The 25,579-nt window shown below is 40.1% G+C and overlaps 1 protein-coding gene across 4 annotated transcripts in view; it reads right to left on the bottom strand.

The window, feature by feature from the left end:
* LOC142495853 (rho GTPase-activating protein 7-like) overlaps window positions 1-25,579 on the bottom strand; it is a 405,729-nt gene that overhangs the window by 35,398 nt on the left and 344,752 nt on the right. Inside the window, exon 1 of one of the 4 annotated variants that reach the window (XM_075601888.1) lies at window positions 14,006-14,289. The exons of 2 other annotated variants lie outside the window; for them this stretch is intronic. In XM_075601888.1, the coding sequence (XP_075458003.1) occupies window positions 14,006-14,036 (31 nt within the window). In that variant the 5' untranslated portion in view covers window positions 14,037-14,289. Of the gene's footprint in view, window positions 1-11,815; window positions 11,984-14,005; window positions 14,290-25,579 lie in introns of those variants that run through there. One more of the 4 variants, XM_075601887.1, reaches the window with a different exon arrangement.

Below are 25,579 nucleotides of genomic sequence, written 5' to 3'. Positions count from 1 at the left end.
GCAGCGTGAGTGCCTGTCTGTGTTTGTGTCTGAGTGCGTGCGTGCCTGTCTGTGTGTGTGTATGTGTGTGTCTGAGTGCATGAGTGCCTGCCTCTGTCTGTCTGTGTGTGTGTGTATGAGTGCCTGCGTGTGTGTGTGTGTGTGTGAGTGCCTGCGTGTGTGTGTGTGTGTGCCTTCGTGTGTGTGTTGCTTACCTTCAATCAGCAGCTCCAGCCCGAGCCCGTGGAGGGAGGGGGGGGGGCTGTAGCGGGTCCCTCTGCTCAAGCCACGCCCCCCCCTCCCTGTCAATCCTCCCACTCCCGCCCACCTCCCGCTCCTGCTCCCTACAGACCGCATATCGCGGTCTGTGTATGTCAGCGCACTGCCTGTCTGCAGTGCGGGCGCGCTGACTCTGGGAGCGGGGCCTTAGCCTTATCCATGTTCCTGCGTGGCTGGGTTAATGATATAGATACACACCCACACCCACACACACACATCCACACGTTCTGCATATGTGATTATGGTATAATTATGAGACACACAGGAGCAGCAATATCGGTCTTTCACACCACCATGCATCTCCCTTTCTCCACTTCTGCTTTTAATCTCTGTACCCACTCGATCAGCTTTGATAGTGCCTGAACCAGATAGACAAAAGCGAAAGTAGTAAATCACTGAACAATTTATTGCTCTGCGGGAACTGAATACACATTTTTATCATTACATAACAAGTGGCATCCACGATTAGGGTGAGATCATAGTAAATGATTGGTATGTCACTGGTAATTAAGTGAGGAAGCATACTTATCGTTCTATAATAATTACCAATAGTAGGAACACTGTACAAAAAGCTATTATGATGCAGAAGAAACAAAAAGTAATATATATATATATATATATTGTATTTGCATATATATATATCTATATATATCTATATATATATAGATATATATATAGATATATATATCACACATTATTAAGGTTATGGTGGGTAAAAAAAAGTGACAAAAACCCTTCACAGTAAAGCATATTGCAACTGTAAATATTACTGTAAGTTCATTTGCATGTCTTAGACAGGTCACAACCCTGTCTTTCACCATTATCACCCAGCACACAGCACTTCCACTTCAGCAAGGGATTCTGGGAAATGACATGCAAATGAGCACACAGTGCCACCTTTTATCTCAAGCTCCTATTACAGAGCAACCCTTAAGCCAATGCATGCTGCTTTAAACACAGCTTTTAAGCAAAGGCTGGGATAAGATGCAAAACCAGTAAACCCACTCACAGACATGTTTCAACCTTGATGGGTATCATCAGTGTGAGGTTGGTTGCTGGCGCTGCTGGTTTGAGATTAAGAGTAGGTATTCACCACACTTATTAAGGTTATGGTGGGTAAAAAAAAAGTGACAAAAACCCTCCACAGTAAAGCATATAGAAACTGTAAATATTACTGTATGTTCATTTGCATGTCTTAGACAGGTCTGCAACCCTGTCTTTCACCATTATAACCCAGCACACCGTACTTCCACTGCAGCATGGGATTCTGGGAAATGACATGCAAATGAGCACACAGTGCCACCTTTTATCTCAAGCTCCTATTACAGGGTATGTATGTATGTATGTATATATATATATATGTATATATATATATATATATATATATATATATATAATATGTATGTATGTATGTATGTATGTATGTATATATATATATATATATATATATATAAATAAAAAGGAGATTGAGGGCAAAAGTGCGCAGCTGAAAAAAATTGCACTCCCCTGACCTAGCATACAGTGTTCCACTGCAGCAAGGGATTCTGGGAAATGACATGCAAATGGACACACAATGTGTTACTTTTTGCCTGAAATATATTTTTACATTACATGGAACCCTAACGGCTGTTCTATAATGGCGCTGATGCGCGTATGGGCGTGTGCACGGCGCCCCGGCGTGTTTCGTTTAGATATTGCAGACGGTGACGCGGGGGCGTGACTGACATCACAGCGTTAGGGCGCGCTCTTATTGGCCTGCGGCTCGGCAGCAGTGTGAAAATATAATTTTCATTATATTTTCTCCTGTCTGCCGCGCCACCGCTCACGGTCGTGTGTCCCCATCTATGCAAACGGATGCCAAACACAGCCAACTATGATTGACGCGCGCGTGCACACGGCAGAGGAATCGCGAGCACTATAGAACAAGCAATAAGCAAATGCTGTGCTGTTCACACAGTTTTTAAGCACAGCATGGGATTAGATGCAAAGCCCGTCAATTGGCTATATGCTAACGGTGGAGGTTTTGTCGCCTTTTTCACCCACCATTATATATATATATATACATACATACATCTACTAATTGGCTTAATTACCCAATTCAATCATTCTAAACAATTACTGGATCAGTACCCCCTTCACTACAACAAACATCTGCAGTTACTGAAGTTAACATGCAGGGAATGTGCTTGGCAGCTGCAGATCCCAGATGCCAAGCTGCGGAACAATTTGAGCATCTGTGTTATTGGCTAGCGCCTTGACAAGTCCTTTGTGCATGCTCATTGGATCTGACTGTTCCATTACCTCTGCTTGCAGCTGCATCATGAAACCTAAACTATGTAGCATGTGCAAACACCCTTTATCATGTCAAATGGAACCTATTGGTTATCCATTTGAGAATGTTGGGGGAAATGATAGCCAAGCCTTTAGAGCCAACAAAAAGTACATATGCAACATTTCAATAGGCAGATAGGCTTTTCCGAATGTTTTTGTAAAGTTAACTTAACTGTGCCAGACACCATAACAAATTATCTTGGAATTTACAGTATATATCTGAACTTGGGGACACACTAAAATGTTTAAAAAGAATAATAACTCAGAAGTCAGCTACAATGTTTTGGAGTCAAACTGTTGTTGAGCAGCAGGGGTTAGGGGGTGTAGCGCACAGCTGTTCTGGTCTCTCTCTCCCCCCCTCCTCCTCTTACGACTCAACTTTGACTCATACAAATCCTCACAGCTATGTACAGTATGTGTGTGCAGTAGTGACACACAGACACATCACACTGAAACTCCTCCCCCTGAACTCATGGAGAGCGAAGGCAGGAAATGTCCTTCAGCTCTCTGCCTCGCTCCTTCTCTCAGCCCTTGCATGTCTTTGCTGCCCTCACTCTGATACTCCCATCCCCTCCTGCGCTCGACAGTAAGCAGCGCCGCTCACAGACAGCGCCCAACCCGGCTGTGATGTCGTGCTATGAAAGGAGGATCGTGAGCATCAACACAGCGCTGCAGCATACATACAATACATACATTTGGGAGTGGAAGAAAGAATGTTATATATACATATATATATATATTTTTGATATTCTATAACCAAGAGCATTACCTACTTTTTCTGCCCATTCTCTCAAATGATTCTTTGTTTTCCCAAGGCTAGTACTCAAGTCTTGGGGATAATCTTTTTTTGTGTGATGGATATAAAAACAATAGAGAACCCAATCAGTGAAGTCTGACATTCTTGTTTTATTTGGCTCCAATTATTCATCTATTTGACCTGCTTTTCCAATAAATATGAAACAAAGTGCTAGATTTACTAAACTGTCTGTCTATTTAATGTGATACAAGTTAACGCCCATTAGGCATAATGCAGGATTCACCAAAGCCAATAGTGTGCCGTGAAGCAGGATGAACTCCTGTAAAGCATGACTTTATTTATAAGCCTTTATTCTAAATGACATGCAAGTAAGCTCAAGTACAGCCTAGACCATCTGTGTGCAAACTGGGGGCGCAAGACTGTCTGCGGGCGGCGCATGGTTTACAGAGGCCCCGCGCGCTTCCCGAAGTCACTTAAATTAAGTGCCGGGATAGCAGCGAAGGCCCCTGTAAACCTCACGTACCTTGGCTCCGGTGGCTTCTTACATGGCAACGTGACATCATGATGCCGCCGCCGAAGAAAAGGTAAGAGAGGGGGGGGCGTGCGGAGAGAGGGGAACTGCCGGCAGGGTGGCGCAGGGAAAAAAGTTTGCGCTCCCTTGGCCTAAACGATTTTCACCCAATAAGCTTTATTATGGTTAACGTCAGGACATTATGTAGCGGTATTTAAGTCATACCCAACTCTGACATTACTCCAATGCAGACACTGAAATGGGCCTTTTTCCCTATAATCTATCCTGCCTAAAACTTGGTGCACACACTCAGATCCATAAAGTTTGGTTAAGCAATCCACAACAAGAAGCATATTTTATGTTAGTATCTCGCCACATGTGGATGTCCAACCCTTTAAAAATAATAATAATAATAATAATAATTTAGTCTTCAAAATCATGATTTAAACTCTAGCTTCTGTGAGACGAATCAGCGATTTCTGCAGCTTTAATGTCACATTAATACCAACAGTGTAACTTCAAAAGGACAATAATATAACGTTGCCATATTTTCTAATATAAAGAGCATTGCCTTAAAGGTGCACACCAAGCAATATCCTGTTTTTTTTTAAAAATAAATCAGCATTTTTTTTAAACCACTGTGAATGACATATTTAATGTATTATAATGTAACAAGCATTTTTGTTTCTATAGCAACCATTTACAAAGTCACATCCCCTTCTTCTTCTGAAACAGGCTCTGGCACACCACTTTTTGAGCCCTGTCCTCTCTTTAGTAGTGCACCAATTGTATCTAATGACTGCCTGGTCACATGATCGTCCCACATAACTTTGCGTCTTTGGTCCTCTTCTGCTGCACTGACAGCCATTTAGTGAACCCCCCAGAGCCTTATCTTCACCGATCGATTGGCAACTTAGCTAATGACTTATTGTGTGGATTGTAATGAAGGACATATTAAAAGGAAAAAAATTAAATAAATAAAAAGGCAACTTGGACTTCTGCTTTAACTAGAACAGCTATTATTTATAATGAGATGCAAATAAGACATTATCTTAAACATGCATACAAGTATGCTTTCTGGCCAAGTATGTGGGATTGCACCTTTAAAGCTCCATTTCAGGTTCTGGTAACGCCAAAACGTCACTAATGTCACCTTATTGGGAGATAATACAACCTTATACTACAATAACGTAGCATTAAGTCTATTCTAACAAGCTGTAGTTTGGACGTTTTTTGCATGTAATTAGCTTCTGGGATGCAAGTTAAACTCAGGTAACACAACGTCCGTCCCTCTTTTAGGCAACGTCATGTTATGAGCCCCGATTTAAAGGAGATCCGTGGACTAGCCCAGTGTCTCACATGGCTCACCCCACAGAAGACCTGAACACAGTCTTCAGAAAAAGGAAAGGATTTGTAATAGCAGAAAGCATGCTGCCTGCATTGTGGTTATGAGACACACCGGATATCAGTGTTTCTGAAGGAGAATCACTGGGAAAAATAAAATGGACTGGTACAGCCAAAGTAAATACAACATCAATGAACATCCATGTTTCATTACTGAATTCTTTGCCTCTAGGGGAAAAGTAAAGCTCTGTGAATGTTTCACTAATCAACAGTTGTGTTAAGTTACCATAGAAATGGGTTTGAAGCACAGTCAGTAACTAGTCATAGCAGACAGACGTCTGTTATCTTAAATAAATGTTATCCAAATGAATAATACGACTACTACTACAAAAAAAAAAAAAAAAATCCCCTAGTATACTGAAAATACAAACATTCTAAATCTGTAGTATACTTCAAAGCATCGAAATGCTTAAAAGGAGTCAATCTTCCCAGGATACATGAAGGAAAAATATGTCATGGAAGTCTAACTAGCTGTCACAGTGAAAAATAGTAAATATTAAGAAATATTGATCGTTTTGAACGGTTTCCTGTCATTCTCCTAAGTCACCTCAACTCAAAGTTCTTCTTTCCAAGTTGATCTTTATTATTAGGTTTGCAGCAGAAGATAAAGCAGCTACTGCAGCTAGTTATGCAAGATTCACAATAAACGCATTTTTTTTAATGCAGTGTGTAAATTGAAAATCAAGACACAAAAATTACATACATTTAAACACAAAAATGTTCCTCTAACCCAAGTCGTGAATGTGTTATCTGATGTGTTTCTAGTTCCTCACCAGCATCTCCACATCCAGTCATGTTACCCTAGTTCAGTGGTTTGGACATTTGGCCGTGTTCAAAGCGCCTCCGGCAGTCCGCCGTCGTGCGCCAACCCCATCTTTAAATCTCAATGTCCCGCAAGGCCACCGCTCATGTGACTGTCCTGCCGCTTCGATGCACCATATTTAAATGTCCCGTTTATGTGGCGTCAGAGCAACGGGCGTGCAGGACTTTGAGATTTTAAAATTGTTTAGGAGGTTGTAGCGTGGGCGGCGAAATATCAAGCAACGACCTGCCCAGCGTTGAGTTGTAGTGGCGGCAGACCGCCAACGATGTTTTGTCGCAGCCAAACTTACCATCCCTGTGATTTTCATCATTTTTTTGGGTTAAGGAACCCTTTAATTATATTGTGAAATTATGCGGAACCAGAACACTCTCTAATAGCGTGTTTGATATCAGATGCATTATAATGAACCCCGACCCTCTCTAATAGCAGGTCTGAGATCAAATACAATATACATTCTTCTGTATTTGGTACAATTTTATAGGGTACTTGCCCTAGCTATCCCATCTGTATTTGGAGAAGATCTTGTAAAACATTCAAAATTTCTGTCTTTTCTCAAGAGCGGAAACACACATTTAAATCGCAGTTACTCTGGCAGCCATACCGAGTTCCCTCAAAGGATTCTGGGAAATGTTTCAACTTGAAGCTCATTTTGTAAATAATTAGTATCCGGCTATTAAGTCATCTGGAGACATGCTACTCCTTTGTAAAAGAAGGCAGGCTTAGGCATTTATTTTTTCATGATCACTATACACACTGACAGTAATACTATTTTTGTTCCTTTGACAACAATTTAGAAATATGAAAGTTTTTGCAAGAAACTTAGCGGGCTCTTTTTCAGAGGCTCGTGCAAACATACCAGTTTTAAACAAACAATACAAACTAGATTTTTTTTTATTTCATTTGATAGATCTGCTCTTCAGTTTTGCATTTCTTTTAAAAAGGGATCTTAGCATCAACACTATTGTGCGTTTTGCATGGACCCAGGCTGAGCTTACTTCAAAACTTGGCACTCTGTCAATCAAGACAATCAGTTTCTGCACAAAGTTGAATTGCACTCCACATAGGAACCGGAAGCCATGGTTTCCTATAATTCACCTCCAAAAGGTGCCGTCCCTGACACTCTTTCATTCTCACGTCCATCCTGTACAAATGTCTGTGTCAGAGTATTGTTCTGGTGTTGTTTGTTTGAATTCAGAACAAGACACATTCCACTCTTTTTGAATGTAGCACCCCACACATTGTTGCCACACTTGTCTCTGAGACAGATCATCATAGTCAGAGGGGACCTGCCAGGCTGATGAAATGCCAAAATTAACCTTTTCATTACAAGGCAAGTTCCTTCAATAAAAAATTTTGTTCAGCCTTCTTTAACCATTTAATCGCCAGAGGGGCTAGCAATGCACACCAAAAAAAAATGATGTTGCTGTATTTAAGCTGCAAAGCTTTGATGTTTTTTATTTAAAAAAAATAATAATTGAAGAAAAGCAATTTTAGATTGCTTAAAAATATAATGACATTAAAAAAGTGTATAATATATTTAAATAGCTTTTTTTTCTCCCATCGTTGTTTCAAGGGATTTAATGGTAAGGAAAATAAACCACAATTGATAGATCTTTTGAGAGAGAAAATAGTTTTCTGCACCATGCTATGAAGTACTGTATGTACCCAAAACACCAGTTGAATCAGCAATCTCCCATGGAAGCTTAGAAGTTAAATTCATAATTTTAGTATATCCTGCTCCATTTGCGCCCACCTTCCTGCTATCCCCCCCTGATCACGCTTCCCTGCCCTCAAGTGCATGGAGTCGCGCGCACCTGAACGATCTGTGGACTCAGATTCGCTCGCGACAGGGCAGCGTGGCGGAGGCATGGTCGTGACATCACCAGGCTAGTTCACCCTCATTGGCTCAACCGCTCCCATGACGCGAAAATATAAAATCATGTGTCTCTTCAAAATTCTGCCACGCGATCCCTCTTCATCACGCGCACTATTGCCGGCCTGTAACAGGTACTATATTTTGTTTGCGCCGCGCACCATCGCACAAATGATGGCCGCAGCTTAAGAGGCCCCACATGCCCCCCAGCATTTAATTTAAATGTTGTGGAAGAGCGTGCGGCCTTTGTAAGCGCCGCACCCCCACCCCCAGAACATTTTGCAACCTCCCCCCCACCCCCCAGTTCGTGCACCCCTGCTCTAGACTACCAAGCTCTAGGAAGAGCTCCATTTTAAACTACCAGACACCTATAGGAGAAGGAGACACTGACTGACACTGAGTTTGAAGCAGATGAACCTGCTGTTTCAATTTCCGGTGTCGGCTCCTTGTGACCTTGGGCAAATCACTTTATCTCCCTGTGCCTCAGGCACCAAAAACATAGATTGTAAGCTCCACGGGGCAGGGCCCTGTGCCTGCAAAATGTCTCTGTAAAGCGCTACGTAAAATTAGCAGCGCTATACAAAAACATGCTATTATTATTATTAATACTCCGCTCTCAGAACCAAGCACCGGATTTAAAAAATAAAAACCACGTTGCAAAAAGGGAAATCTCTTAAAAAATGGCGATCAACACCGACTACTGCTTTAAAATGGTCACTAACTCGTCCCATATTTGTGTGTTACTGCTGGACTTCAAATAGCTTTGGCAGGAATCAATGTAGAAGTTGACATATTCATGGCCAAGCAGCAGTCAGTTCTGCGCTAATAGGGTGGAGAAAGTGAGAATTGGCAAAATAGGTGTCTACATAAACACTACTGCAGGTTTGTAAGTCTGTTTAAAGAAGAATACATCACCAATAAAAATATTAGGCTGGGAATGTGCTTTAATAACCTCCAGACACCAGCGTAACATCGGTCCTACAGCACGTTGGGGCAACCAACCACTGAATACTGGCAACTAAATAGGAAGGGGCCTACACCCCATAGGAAATAATTTTAAAAAAAGTGTCCATGATGTACCTGGCCAGTCATAAGTGGCCGTTGGCGTGACAGGGCCCAAGCCAAGGAACGTCATTAGGCCTCTGTATCAACGCAAAGCAGCGTGTCATGCGGCTCTTGCTTTATCCTTAGTATTTTAAACAAGGTGTCTGCTGGGGCTGAACAGCAGAAGTCTAAGCTGCGGGGTACCCCCTGGTACCTGATATATTGAATTTTGAAATCCCTTGGCAATATTGGGCTAGGAGAAACATAGCCAGTGGTTCCAGTCCAACTCTGATGGCCAATAGAATGTTGTGACTTCATGGTGACATGCAACTCCAGCTTCTGATTGGGTAACTCCGCAGCCCCAAAATAATAAATATTGTGAGGTGGGGTTTTTTGGCTTTAGAGATCACTTAATGCATGAAATACTTTTGTAGTAAGGGGGGAGGAGGGAGTGAGGAACAGCAGCCGTTTGTTTTTTAAATCACAAATAACTAAAAAATAAATAAAGTGCTAACAAAAAGAGCAAGCATCAATCACAAGCATAAAAAGGAGTATTACAAGTAAAAAAGTTGTTCCAAAAGAGACTTTAAGGGACGTAATTTCTATTTACAACTGTTTTTTCAAATGAATTATTAAAAGTTAAAATGAATTCACACCCACTACTCGGCATTCAGAATCTATTATTACAACATCTTGCAGTGAGTGGGTGTAAGTGAATAAATCTATAAACAAATTCTCCAAAAAGGAGAGAGAGAACTGGTACCCATGGGGTCTTGTAAAATATATTCTTTATTCCTAGCGAAGCGACAATTCGGTTACCAACACTGACCTTTGTCAAGATGTGTCACAGTGTTAGTGACTGAAACGTCGATTCGTTTGCAATAAAGAATATCTTTTTTTTTCCAAGACCCCTGGAGTGCCGGCTCACTCTGCCTTTGAGAAATTATTTATATTCTATTCATCTCCCAATCGTGGGTGAACTTCCAGGCACTGGAGGCGCTTTGTATGCTCATGTGAGTGCACCTATTCTCCTACAGTTAGAGTAAATAAATCTATACACAGCTAGGGTGTGGGATACACCGTAAAATCCAAGACTGAAGCTCAAGGGGTTTCCACAAAGAGGGTGTGGATAAAAAAAGGTCTGCTTTGTTTTATACAGAGCCACTATTGTACACAGTGCTGATCATAGACATAATGATCCCTTGTCCTGAAGATTTTATATTGTAACGTTTGATGCCTAAAGCATAAAAAGATAAAGTGACATGTAAGGTCACAGTGGGATTGAAATTGAACTTGCAATCAACTCCAACTCTGGCTACACCTATTTACCAAGGATAGAATGTACATTGTGTAGTCCAAAGAAGATCATTTTTATACAAAATCCTTTATATTCTGATTTTATACTTCATTATATAATTCTGGCGTTTGATTGTTTAGACAATCACTGGGTGAAAAGCAAAGGGCACAACAGTCTTCTCAGTAATTGCACAGATCAAAGGACTGAAATTGGTGCAAGTTAGGGGTTTCTGGACAAAGAAATTGCCACTTTAATGGAAAAGCACAACTTCTTTTATTATTCGGGAGCCTTTCATTATTATTGGTTATTTCAATATAAAAGGTATAACATCTCTGCAGATTTAGGCCTGGAAAATATGAGGCTGACACCAAATCAGGGTTTGAATTATAGACGTGCTAATTCTTATTAATTTTGCGAGTTTGGGAAGTCTTATAGCATCGTAATGGCCGAGACAAAAGAGAGTAGTTGATCACATAGTGTAACGGAATATGTCAAATGGGTAGTAAAAAAGGTTTAGTTACCAAATCAGTCATGGATATTTACAGATACTGATTAAAGTAACATAACATGTGTTCTTCAGTGTATACTTCTGGATAACACAATGAATGGTGCAATCCCACATAATAATCCTGTTTAATTTTTAAGGGGCCTCTGAATGGGTAAGTGTTTGTCAAATCAAATGTTTTCTTTACCCTTATCAGAAAACCAATAACGTTACGGGGGACGTGGGACTTGCTGACACAAGGGAGGTGAGAGAGGAAACCAAATCTAAACTTTAAAAAAAAATGTTTTTACAAAATAAAAATTAATACTTATAGGTGTCAAATTTGGACAAAACTGTTTACCCAGATGAAACCCCTTAAACAGGTCACTTGAGTTAATCAACATTAGTCCTATGAGGGATTGCCCATTCAAAAGATTACAACCCAACTGATCATTTAGGAAAAGATCTTACAAATGATAGCCCTGCTCCCTCTAAACAAGGCTGTGTGATAGGTTGTGATGTAAATCCCTCTCACTTTCCTTGCTTTAATACGCCCGAGTTCTGTTGTAACGTTTTCAACTCACATTGCAAGCTGCACTGTTTTTACCCATAGCATGTTCGTGTAATAAAGGGAAAACAACAACAGAAAGAATTTACATTTTGCAAAAGTCAGGCTAAAGCTATAGAGTAGCTATGAAAACATTATTTTGCCCTCTATCCTTACTGTTCCCCCATAGTGTTTAATGCTGTTCTTGGAAATAACTGACTTATTGAGGACTGCAGAATTAAAAAATATGTTTATCATGTTAAAAAGGGAAATATCTATATATCAGCACTAAACTTACCTGGAGTGCTGTATCCTTCCTCTGAACTGCTGGTTTGGATGATATATGACTATTATTAACATGTACACACACCAATACAATTGATTATATGCAAGAGGTTGTTCCTATCGGATATACATAAATATGATTTATTTTTATTTTTTTGCAGTTCATGGTATATTACACAAATAAAAATCTGGGTTACTTACTGTTGCATGGAGCACAAAAACAGAAAAGTTGCAAGTCCATATGAAAGATGTACCATTGATCCCTGCCCTGTCAGAGTGGCCAGCAAGATACTGCAAAGCATTGCAGACCCCTATTTGGCAACAAAGGAGTTAAAAAAAAGTTCCAGCCCCACATGCTGCAACAAGGACCTGGCCTCAAAGTTAAAAAAAAAAAAAAAGGAGTTACTGTTCAAAACTGTGCCAGGGAAAAGAAATATGTATGGTATGTGTGTCTGCTTAGCTAAAGAAGGAATTCCATAGCCCTACTATGTATTAGATCAGTTGTACAGCGCAAAAGGAGATTTCAGGTATTTCATATATCAACAAACCTCTTTGGACAGTATAAGTATATATAAGTATAAGTATATAAAAGTATAAGTATATGTATAAGAGTGTATATATAATATGTGTGTGTGTGCGTGTGTATATATATATATATATATATATATATATATATATATATAAAATCAAGATTACAAACAATGTTAAGTATACAAGACATTACAAAATGTCAAATCAAATGCTTTCTAGATCTCTGGAAATATTGTACTTGACTACATAGTGTGAGAAATATTATAAACCTAATATGAAATTTCTTTCTAATTAATGTCTTAAACCAGACAGTCGTGTACAATTAGACTGTAAGCTCTTCGGAGCAGGGACTCCTTCCACAATGTTCCTTTTATGTCTGATGCACTTATTCCCATGATCTGTTATTTGTATTATTTGTTATTTATATGATTGTCCAGTGTATTACTACTGTGAAGCGCTATGTACATTAATGGCGCTATATAAATAAAGACATACAATTATATTGCATTGTTCTGTTTAGTAGAATTAAATGTTTGTTTTTGTTACATGTATGTTTACATATTATTAAAAAAAATAATGTAAAACACAAGCATACACACATACAAGTTTACAAGTAGAGTACATACTGTATGTTACCGATATGTATGAATAAAAAACGTACCTGTAACATGCATGGTCATACCATACACACAAATGCCTAATTTTTTTATTACCCCTAATTTAGTTTGCTAGATTATATCTGTACATCTTTTTTTTTTTTTACTATTGCTTGATTGCATTTATTTCATCAAGAAAAACATTGTTCCATAAATGGTTACAATATCATTTTAATTTCCGGTTTTATATAGATCAGTATGTATGGAATGAATAATAATAATAATAATAAAAAACCCATCACTTGCTCTCGTTAATCTTGCAGAAACCATCACCTTGATATTCATCTTCTATGCAATCAATGATCTGCTGGTTTTCCCAGCATCACCAAGCTTGATTGTACAGTGAACATCCCTAATTACAGCCAGAATTTTATCATACAACTACACATTGTAAAGCCATTTCTGAACCAACAAATTATGTGAATGCATATGACCATAGATATATAGACAACAGGCGGAATCAGCCACATTTTGAATCAAAGCATTATGCAAATAGCCAATTCTAAGGTGATAATGGTTGCTATCTTCCTTTGTGGAAGAGACCATACTATCAGCTAATTGCAGCTGGACAAATCCAGGCATCTCAGGGAACATTTGCAGAGTCCCAATAGTTTCTTTGACCGACCACTGGAATAAAATCTGATCCTTTACCCAAAGTCAAACAGGCGGCTTCTTTGTACATTATTTAACTAACTGGAAGCTCCTGTAAGCAAACTACCCCAGGACCTGGGCATATTTGCAAGTGATTTTATTTAACTGCATAACCTATCAACATAGCAATACAACATTGGTCTGTTTACTGCAAAGAATAGTGTAATGACAAGTGGAAAACTCCCTTGAATAATCCCTCCTGCCTACAGTTACTTTTACATATAAAAAGGCTCTGAAGAGGAGTTTATTTACAGCCAATTCATTCTGTGCTCTCAAATTACATACTGTATAGGAATAATCAACACATGCAGGGACACTGGGCATAGCACTGATCTCTGCAACAAATAGTTAAGGCAAATATAGCGAGGATAAAAAATGTCCCAATCAGTGACCCCTCCACTTCAATTCCTAACAGAGCGATGAGCATCAGAAGATAACTGGACCACCAGGACATTATTCTATATACACAAGTCCCTACTACAATCCGATTGTACTTCATTTGATGTTGGATGCCCCTGATCACTTCAAAGAAATTAAGGCTGATTCAACTCACGTGTTACTATCATTTTGCTCAATCCTCCCATGTAAAACCATAAAGACAGATGTTTCAAACAAGAGCCTCACTGGTATCCATATTCCAGAGGAGATCAGCCAAAGGGAAGATTAGGACTCCGCAAACCTTTTCTTTTCGATCCCCCCCTCCTTTTTTTTTCTTCTTTCATTCGTGGAAGACTAAATGAATAAACTCCTAACTACAGTAACACAGATCTAAACAGCAGCAGCAGCCTCTCCAACTGTTCTCTCTCTCCAGCACAGCAGGCTAAGCAATGACTGCAAATCCATAGCATGTATGGTAAAACCCACCAGGGCGTTTCCATGCGTAGCACTGTAGGGGAGCCAGTCACCACTGTACTCTAAACTATTGCATTTCTGCAGCTCAAACCTCTAGATAAATGCTAATTATGTCTGTCACTTACACTAGGTAAGCGTAATTAGATAGCACAATAAGTATCAGTGATAGTTGCATCCCATTTAAAATGTAAGATCTTACACACACCCCCCAAGAACTGATATAGTCTGGCCCACAGTTGCTGAGGCTTATAGCATGACAATGATGTGGTCCAGAAGACTGTAGCCATTAACACCTGGCTCTGGGCACAATTGTAGGGCAAAAGGCTCTCATTGTTTTTCTAAACAAAAGAAGTGATCATTTTGATTAATTTACTACAGAGCGGTCTGTTTGTGAAAACAAAGATCGTGTTGAGGCTGTCTGCAGTCCGAAATGTCATTGATTCCATGATAGTCCTGAAGGCATATGACAATCTTGAAGACAATGATGCTTGCTAGCTACACTGGAGCCATCATGTTTTGGAGTAAAGGATAGCAGATGTACCATAATAACTTATTCTTTTTATTTATCTACTTTAAAGCAGCAGTTCCCTTTGGAGTCCCCACCCTGTCCCCCCCCCCCCCCCTTTTTTTTTTTTTATACATACAGTATATGGGAAGCAGGGGGTATCCGGAGTTCAACCGCATTCATTTCAGCTCCGTGAACCTCCTGCTTACGGAGATACCAGAGAACATGTAGCCGATACTCCATGGAGGATGACGTGTGACACGAGAGATTTAAACCTCCATTTTGTTTGCCCTGAGCAGAACTGTACTAGTAGCACCATCCCCAGCAGGGGAACTCAGAGCTGAAATGAAAACGGTTCAGCTTCAGGAGTCCCCCTGCTTTCTATACATGTAAAAAAAAAAGGGGGGGGGGGCAGGGGGCAACTGCTCCTTTAACATAACTGTCTGTTTCCACCTATTGAAATGATCAAGGGGCAGCATAACTTCTACAACACTTTTGTTTTCCCCCCATAATTAATTTGATATTTTCCCACTTATTTACACAGGGTATTAAGTGCAGCATAGTGTGTGCAATCACACAGATAAACATCCTTTTTTTTAATTGCATCTCCATCAAAATTAGTCTGAGAAGCACGTCAGACTAGCTAGAGCTTATTGATAAGCTCAATTGCAAAAAGCCACTCGTAATGTATGACAGAACTCCATTGGGTAGTGGGATATTTTGATAGAACCATATATTGTGTTCTCAACATATAGTTTACTGAAGAAGGTGTCAGCGTTTCGGTTCAATTGTGGACCTTTAGTAGGACAAACAGGAGCAGAGAACCTAGCGATACATCTCATTGTATTACGTGTCATATAACACCTCTCGTAAACCTGTTAAAATCACCCTCCGAATAGCAAATTGAAGCACAAAGGCCAAACTATTTGAACATTATCGTTAAAGATTGATCTGTTGACATACATGTTTAAAATGTCTTTGGAAGCTTCAATTGTCCCTGGATACATAAGTCCCTAAGTACTTTGCTTAGCAACATCAACTATGATTTTTTTTTCAAATTTGAAAATGTGACTCATTTCTGTGTAACAGAACTTAATTACTATTCCAACTGTAATGTAATAATAATATCCAACAGAAATCAGCAATGATGGGAATGCAATACAGAAGGTGCTTGTAAAAATGCTAAAATATGATATGCTTTATGGGGTCAGTAGTGTTATGGTCAGCACATACCTCAGCACAAAAACATAAGACATTACAACATATGAATAACTTATGGATATAAGAACGTATGAACTTAATTACTTTCCACTAACTCTATCATAATAATAGACACAATAAACAGCTGGTCCCCAAACAGGACATCCCAAAAGTTTAAAAGTGTAATACTTTTTTAAAAATAATGTTTTCGAGAAAAGCACATGAAATCATAGTATTTTTTTCCAAAACATTTAAAATATTCAAACATACAATTTTTTTTAAAGTATTTTTTTTTATCTCTCCTTCAGTCATGTGATACATATTTAATTCAGTAGAGGGTAAGGCTATGGCCCCGGTGTCAGCGCTACACGCGCGTCTGCCAGGCTGGCGGCACTTGTAGCCCTGTTCCCGTCTGTGCACAGCTGCAGGGGGAAAGACAGGGGGAGGGGGGTGTGACGAGGGCATGGCGGGGGGGGGGGGTGACGAGGGCGTGGTGGGGGGGGGGGACGCAGCCATGACGTCACGCGGCAGGTTGGCCCTCATTGGCTGAAATGCCAGGGGGCGTGGCCTGCACCCCATTGCCAGTTCTGAAGACAGTTTTACTGTCTTCAGAAAAATGTGACCGTGCAGCGCTGCGGCCAAGGTAGGTAGCGGGCCCGGCCCCGGCCCCATTGAGAGGCGGTACTTGTCCCTGCAGCGCACGCCACAGCGCACCCTGCAGCAGGCAGTGGGGACCTAGCCTAAGACTTTCTGTGCCGTGGAACATAATGGTAACCATTTCATACAGGGCTAAAAAAAAATACAAGCATACATCATGAAGAAGAAAAGAAACACATCTCTGTAGAAAGCATAAAACATTTGCATCAACAAAAACTAGTGTTGTAAAATAGTCTATCACGAATTGCAAGTTTAATAATAATTTATTGTATGTATGCTGGTAGTGGAACAATTCAGAAGTGAAATACCAGCCAGGTTCCTGAGGCACTATTATTTATTTATTATTTATAAAATATTTTTACCAGGAAGTAATACATTGAGAGTTACCTCTCGTTTTCAAGTATGTCCTGGGCACAGAGAGAGAAAGAGACTTGTAACGGCAGTGCTCTCAAACGGTGTTTTCCACTTTGAGTTCACTAACCACAGTGCTACTCACATCCTATTCTTTATCCCATCACTGCTTCAAAGTTACATATGGGGTTTGAATTAAATTGAAAGCATTCGGCTATGGGTATACTGTGATCGAAACCGCGTAGTAAGTCTTGCCGGTAGATTGAACTTCAACTAAACGGATCAGCCATCCAATTCCTTAGCTTCAATTTCTATTAGTTATGTTATCATTCAAGATGTGTTAGAAAAGTTTGCAAATGTAGGAGACCCAAAAGCCTAGTACTAAAAAAACACAAGTAAAAATATGATGGAATATATAATACATGCATTGGGTTTGGGAATTATTGTTTGCTCTTTACCGTTGTAGACTTCCCTGGCATTGAAATTATTCCATGTTGAGCCTTGCATGTTTCAACACAAATTGAGTTATAAGAAGACAATTGTAGAGGATTCTTTACATGTTCAAACATTATGTTGTATTCCATGACCAAGCCTGAAACGTTATCAGTTTTAAAAAATGGTCAGGTATCATACTTTTGCCAGGGCCGCCACACTTGATTTGTACAAATGAGTCTGCAACTGAGCTTCTATCCAGCATTCTGATTAAAGAGAGCAATAGATAAGGATGTAAATAGAGAGAAATACTACTTATAAGGCTTTGTCCATAGTGCAGGATACGGCGCGAGAAAACAAACACTAGGACGCCAATGCATATGCACATCGTGTGCACACGATAGCACGTGCACATGCTACAGGGAGAGCGTCACGATACAAACAAGTCTGTATTTGAAGCCTGTCGCCAGGAGGAGGAGGAGGAAGCAAGTGCAATCCACTATGGACACAGCCTAAGAAGCCAGTTGATAATTTTGTAGGCTCGATTATAAAATAGAACACAACACTGAGCATGTAAGGTTTCCAACTTTTCTGCCTACCATTACATGTGTATTCATACATGCTATGCTCCTATAAAGATGAAGAATGAATGCAGAGTTGCAATGACTGCAGTACTGTGTAAATCACCATTATAAAACAATATTTCTCCATAAATATGAATCTTCGGCTGGTTATGACAAATAAACTTTGCAGTGTATAAGGACAGTTTTAATTGAGCTCCTTGTGATCATTGTGGTCAAGCACTGCCATCTACCAAACTTATTTCCTCGCCTCCTGTCTCTGACAACATACCACTTAGATTGTAAAATCTCCGGGGCAGGGATTTCTTTTCCTCTTGTCTGTTTTTAATTACACTTATTGTATTATAGTTTCCTGTACTGTCTCTTTGAAAAGCTCAGAGAACATTGTGGGTGCTATATAAAGATGTACATACATCATGGACCAGTAAGTGTATCTACCTGTCCCCAGGCATTAAAGAAGGAACCCTGACCAAGATGAGCATAAACTAGTCATATGAAAACTGTGACCATTTACAAGTCCTACCATATTCCCCCCCTCCTCCCCCAACATTTCTCTCTAATAGTTGTAAGAGTTGTTTTTGTTTCAGTAAGACTCTAGTGTTGCTATTCCCAGTCCTAGAATCCCTTTCCTATCTCATTATGTATAGGGTCTGCGTTGCAACTGAGGACAGTGACATCATCAGACTGGAATGAAAGCTTCATCTGATTCTATATGCCATGCTTATTCTATACCAGGCAAATAACTGTTTCCACTGGGACTTTCTCCCTGTTAGAAGGGCCCAAACAAGTCTATGAGAGACCTCTAGAAATGTGGAAGTATGCCCTTTCAAAAGGAATTATATTTTTTCATATATATTTTTTTGAGGCTAGCATGGATTGAAGTTAAGCTTCATGATACATACCGTACACTGTGGCGGATCCACAGCGTTCCTTTAAATCTGGACTACTAACGTGACGTGTTAGCTTCCCTGAGTTTAACGGGTGTCCACAAAGCTAGTGTCCACAAAGCAGTGGCGAGAAAAAGTTTGTGAACCACTTAGGATTTTCACATATTTCAAATCTAAAATGTTTTATTAGATCTTAATCTAAGTCCTAATAATGGATAAAGATAACCTGATCAAACAAATTACACAAAAACATGATGCTTTTTTATAATTTATTTCTCCACAAATGATTCAACATTCAATATCTATGTGTGAAAAAGTATGTGGACCTTTAGATTCAGTGCCTGGAGGCACTCCCTTCAGCAGCAATAACTTCAACTAAGCGTTTCCTGCAACTGCTGGACAGTCTCTCACATCGGTTTTGAGGAATTTTGGCCCATTTCTCCTTACAGAACTGCTTCCACAGTGACATTTGAAGGCTTCCCTGCATGGACAGTTCACTTCAGGTCCTGTCTGAATTTCATGGGGTTTGCGTTTGGACTTTGACTATGCCATTCTAAAATGCAGATTGTTTTTATTTTGCAGCCATTCTTCTGTAGATTTGCTTGTAAGTTTAGGATCATTTTCTTGCTGCATGACCCACTTTCGCTTCAGCTTCAGCTCACAGACGGATGACATTACATTCTCCTCTAGAATCTTCTAATACAATGCAGAATTAATGGTTGTGTCAATGATGGTAAGCCATGCAGGTCCTGAGGCAGCAAAGCAGCCACAAACTATCACACTCCCACCACCATGTTTGACGATTGGGATGAGGTTCTTCTGTTCAAACATTTCTCATTGAGGCCAAACAAATTCTACCTTTGACTTGTCTGTCCAGAGAACAATGTTTGAGAAGTCTTGTAGACCATCTATGTCCTCTTTGGCGAACTTCAGACGGGCAGCAATGTTCTTTTTAGAGAGCAGTTGTTCCTCCTGGCTATCCCTCCATGAACACCATTCTTGTTGAGTTTTTTTCTGATAGTTGAATAATGAACACTCACATTAGCCAAGGTGAGAGTGGCCTGCAGATCCTTGGATGTTACTTTAGGGTTCTTTGTGACTTCCTGGATGAATTGCCGATTTGGTCTTGAAGAGATTTTTGAAGGACGACCACTCCTGGGGAGAGTGACAGTGGTCTTGAACTGCCTCCATATGTCTTACAGTGGATTGGTGGAGCCAAAAATCCTTAGAAATGGTTTTGTAGCCCTTTCTAGACTGAGGAGCATCAATAACTGCTTTTCTGAAGTCTTCAGAGATTTCTTTTGATCGTGGCATGGTGTGTTTCCACACACCTGTATGGGAAAACCAAATGCACAAAGTTTCTGGTCTTTATATAGTGTGGGGCCTCCCAAACTCACACCTGAAGATCTAGCTAATTCTTTTTAAACACCTGATTCTAATGATCACCTTTAATTTAGCTGATAAAACTTAGGTTTCACTTACTTTTTCACATACTCAGACTCTTAATTACTCATTGTTTGTCTAATTTCTACATAATTTTTTTCAAAAGATGGAAATGGTTAATATAAACCCTATTGCATATTTAAGAAAATACTTGTTTTGATTCAAGAAGGTTATCATGGAAAAACCATGGAATTTCCGTAATTATCATTATGGTTCACAAACTTTTTCCCGCCACTCAAAAGTGGCGTTACTCCCATCAAAACCCCGAATAGGTGTTTATTTAAAGTAAAAAAAGAGGACAGAAGAGGAAAAGAATCCTGTAAATAACACTATGGCAGATAAATCAACCTAATCATAGTTATCCAGACCTTGTAAAATTGGCCTTTTCATGGTCCAGATGTGAGTAACGCCACCTTTTATCTATGACCTAACAAATGTAATGTTAAATCCCTGTGTCAACTATAACAGAGCTCTGTGAATACGCGTTGTTACAAGTAACCCCTATGTTGCATATCATTAGCACTAACATCCGTTAGCACTTAACGAGATGTTAGCTGAAGTTAATGTCTCTTTAAATCCATAACGGAACTCTCTGGATCTACCACACTATATCTCTATCATTGATCATAGTGACTTAAAAAAGACATGTTACTGTTTCCAACTTCAAAATATTCTATGTTTAGCATTGAGGAATAGCTATTTTGACCATATTTAGAAAGATTTTCATAATATTTATGGTTCGAAATAAATGATAAAGACTTCTTTAAAATAAATAGTTTTTTCCCCCCTTAAATAGAAAGTGGAATCTCCTTATAAAAAATAGTGGCACTGAGGTGTTATAAATGTAAAAGTAGTAGTACTTTGGATTTGTACTCCGACCCTATTTGTACCATCACACTTCAAACACGGATCTCTATATAAGATATAAAATAATAATACTAGATCATTTCACAATGAATGATGGTACAACAATGAAAAAGGCGGCATTATTGCAACCAGTGTAGAGAAACAAAACTGACTGATCCTATTAATTCGCTTTCTTTCCAGGTTTACTCACCAGCACGTTGTAAAATCAGCAATTATTTCAGGGTAAGTCATTCCCGAATCATTGAGCTGTCAGCTGCATGTTCAAGACTGCAGAGGAATTCTCTTTTCCATGAACTAAGGATACATTGTCTCAACAAATTCCAGATGTATTATATGATGAGTATAACATGATGACATTCAGACCTCCAAAAAAGCAGTGCCACTGTGCAACCTACAGTACAATATTTTGGAGCAGTACTTATGCAGCGTGTGAATGTAAAGATATATACTGACTTTATATATTTTTAAACACGTGGGACGCTGAGCATATTCATTTTATTGTACCTCTGCTATGCTAATTGGTACTGTACTTTTAAGAAGAGACGTGAACTATAAGCAGAACTTGCCACATTTTATACAAATAAAATATATTTTGACTAACCCTATAGTCAAACTGATTTGTTTTGTGTCTGCGAGACTCAGCATCATCTGATTAATAAACATGAAAGAATGAGACGATTGACATTGGTTTTCAAGGGAAGGAAAGGTAGAAAGCATGTATTATACAAAGGGTCATTAAAAAGTCATAGCTCAGCGGCAGCATCCTTAAGCATATTATGGCTACAGAATGAAACCTTAAACATATATATTATTTTTAATATATAAGCAGAACCGTGAATTTTCCAGGATTATGACAGTATTGTCTATAAAGACTCTGTTGCTCTGAAGGTATTTAAAATTAAAACCTTATAGCTGTACTTGAAAGTTCCTGCCAAGTTCCTCATAGGTGAACAAATGAGAAACATCAATGCCATCGGTACAAGCAAAGAATGCATATTTATGGAGACTATTATATTTAATTGTATTTATTGGCAAGACTTTGATTTTGAATGTCCACACTTAATGGTTTTCATGATTGATAGTCATTTGATGAAAGAAAAAAAGTCCAGCACATATTGTTAAAATAAATGTGCATTTACTCTTACATTTACATGTAGATAATAATAATTATCTCAATAAATGTAGAATACACTTTCTCATTAGTGCAGATACAACACACACAAAAAAAGACCATGGCATTGTCTCCAAGCGTTGAAATTGTTAATGCATTAAAGCTGTTAACTATAATTAGTTCCCATTCTGGGTAATAAGTGTTCATTTGCATTAACTAGGCATTAATGGGTTGTGATGTTATTGAATGGTTCTGATCTAGAAGTTTCCAGGACAGTCTAAGGCTGAGGCCCCGCTGCACGCGCGCACTGCGTCCAGGTGGTGCGTGGAAGACCCTTCAACGCTATCTGCGGTCCATAGGGAGCATTTTTTAGTGGTGGGGCCGTGGCTAAAACAGGCCAGGTGGGCGTGGCCAGGACAGGGGTGGGGTAATGTGTTTGCTGTAGTGATGACCACAAACTGGGAGATTGTAGAGATGATATGAGGGAGAAGTTTTTTGCAGGTCGAGTGAGCTGCAAAATGAGTCTGATTAAATATCAAGTGCCATGTATACGTACTCCCTCATTAATATCACACACACACTTTTCCAAACTCGGGAGAAGCAGAGTGGTACGGGGGCGGAGGCAGAGGATAGGGTCCCGCTGATTGGCTCGCCTAAAGCCTAAGGCCGCGCTTATAGTGCCGGCGACGCGACATCGCCCGGAAATAAATGCATTGTCGCTGCCGCATGCGCTTATAGTAAGCGCGATGGCGACAAAGCGACGGGGCAACGCGATTTTTGGCAGCCAGGAATATTTGATATTTCAGGGTCTGACGCCTCATGTGACAGCCACAGAACCAATCAATGGCCTGGTCACCTGCGCCGCCGCCGCAAAGCGAAATACAACTTTCGCTAGCGGCGACGGGTGACGTCACGCATCGCCGTCGCGGGCACTATACGCGTGGACTACGGCTGAGGTCCCGCAGCGTGCGCACCACTCACCTGCTCCTGACTTCCTCCCGAGTCGGCCCCAGTCCCTCCTCACTGCTCACTACGTATTGTGACGCGTCAGCCAGCAGGGGATGCAACAGGATTGTTCCCGTGCGGCGACGCGTCACAGGGTGCGGCAGTGAGCCAAGTACATCTATAGGTAGTGGGAAAGCAGATTGTTCTGGTGTGTTTAGCGCTGTGAATTTGTCTTTGCTGTTTTAACATAGTTTTAGCACTGCAGGCTGGAATCAGATGAAATCAATGAGAATCTATTTCCCAAGTCTAGTAATTAGTAGACAGACTGTAACCTCTTTAAACCCATCGTTGGCGTCCATGCAACTGATCCCCATGGTCACCTCATCCTAAAGAAGTTAATGACAGACTGGGAATGCAGAAGATATTAAAAGTGCGATTGTGGGGAAATTACAAGAATTAAATGCGACAGCCAAACCAATATGTATTTACCTTGTAACTTAAAAATAAATGTGGGTGGGGCTTCTGCAGTGCTTGTCTTTTGGCCCCATCCCCCTGTCATGGCCACGCCCCCGACCCATTTTGGCCACGCCCCCACGCCTAAAAATGCTCCCTACGGACCGCAGATAGCGGTGAAAGGCCTGGCTGGCGGCTCATGCAGTTCTGTTCCCTGGTCAGTGCAGAGCTGCAGGGGGAAAGACAGGGGGGTGGGGGCATGGCGGATGTACGGCTATGATGTCACCTGGCAGGTTCGTCCTCATTGGCTGAACGACTGGGGCATGGCCAGCGCTCCGTCGCAAGTCTGAACACAGTTTTCCTGTCTTCAGCGGCCAAGGTAGGTAGCGGCCCCATTGAGGGGCGGTTCTTGTCCCTCCAGCGCATGCCATAGAGCGTGCTGCAGCAGATTATTGAGTGGGACTGTGGGAGGAAGGTAAATTTTTCGGCCGACAACTGTTTCCCCCCTGTCAGTGGGCCTGGAGGAGATTCCCATGTAATCAAGCAAAAAGAAAACACTCTATAATCAATGGGGCAAAAAAAAGACATTCTCTCACATATATGAAAACATCTCATGCAAAGACGTATTTCAAAAACTTAAAAAATCACTTCGATTCTAAGCTCTTTAGGACAGAGTCCTATTTTTTCCCCTGGTATTAAAGGAGCAATTCATGTCCTTTTTTTTAATTTATTATTTTTTAACATAGGTTTGAAGCAGGGAGTCTTTGGAGTTGAAATCCATTCTTCCTGAGATACAGATCTCCATTGGGTGGCAAACTTTAAAGCTCCCACGTCACCCGGCCCAATAGGAAGCCGAACTTGATGATGGCACGGCTTCCTATTGGTCCACAGGGCGCAGGAGTTTTGAAACTCCACCATTACGTGATCCCTGCTAGCTGACCGGAGTGGCTACTGGCACCCCCTATGGAGGTATCTCTGAAAATGGGGGTCCCCAGAGCTGAAATAAATGGGGTTCAATCTAGTGTTCAAAATAAAATGAAAAATTGCACAAAAAAATTGCATGCTTGGATTGCCTGTTTAATCCTAATTTTGAATAATATTTTCCAGTATTCTATGTTGTACACTACTTGTGTAAGCACTACATACATGATGCTATATAAATAAAAATATACAGATACATACGTATAGTGAGTGGTAGGGAAAAATAATAAATAAAAATTATTTGTAGCCACAAGTAAAACAGATTTAAATAAGGTATTGTGGCAGAATTAACTTTTACCCTCTACCAGTTAGTATTATAGCCCCATTTAAACTAATTGCATGTTTAATATATGGAGTTCGTGATGGTGTAAAAAATAATTGCTGGAACTCAGCTCATGCAGACAAAAACAGCCCTGCATATGCACATGCTTTTATTGTTTTAACATGGACTTGTTGGAACAGGGGCTTGGAGCAATACGGCAATTTATTTCCGGAACTGCGTATTTTTTGCTGAACTCACATTTTATTCAATTAAAAACTGAAAGCAGATTAGTACTGTACATCTAAGGGCTGCAGTTGGGTTGACTCCATAGTAAGATACATAAATAGAGTCACAGAAATTGTGATACTTAATAAGGGAAAGGGCAAGACTGTTAATGTGGACAACATTGTGTGTGGCCTCTGGAAGTGATTTCACCCTCTGCAAGGTCAGTCATTCAAAAAGTAAAACTGGGTGAAAGCAGGACTGAAAAACAGATGTTTCCACTAAGAACGTCTTTCCTGGGTAAATAAATTTCAACAACAACAACAAAAAAACTTTCCATTGCTTTGAGATTAGTTTTCTCTTTCAGCTCTTAAATTC

The sequence above is a fragment of the Ascaphus truei genome, chromosome 5, assembly GCF_040206685.1.
Source record: "Ascaphus truei isolate aAscTru1 chromosome 5, aAscTru1.hap1, whole genome shotgun sequence".
Lineage (NCBI taxonomy): Eukaryota > Metazoa > Chordata > Amphibia > Anura > Ascaphidae > Ascaphus > Ascaphus truei.
Note: the sequence above shows the minus strand (reverse complement) of the source record. Positions and strands in the feature narration are given on the sequence as shown.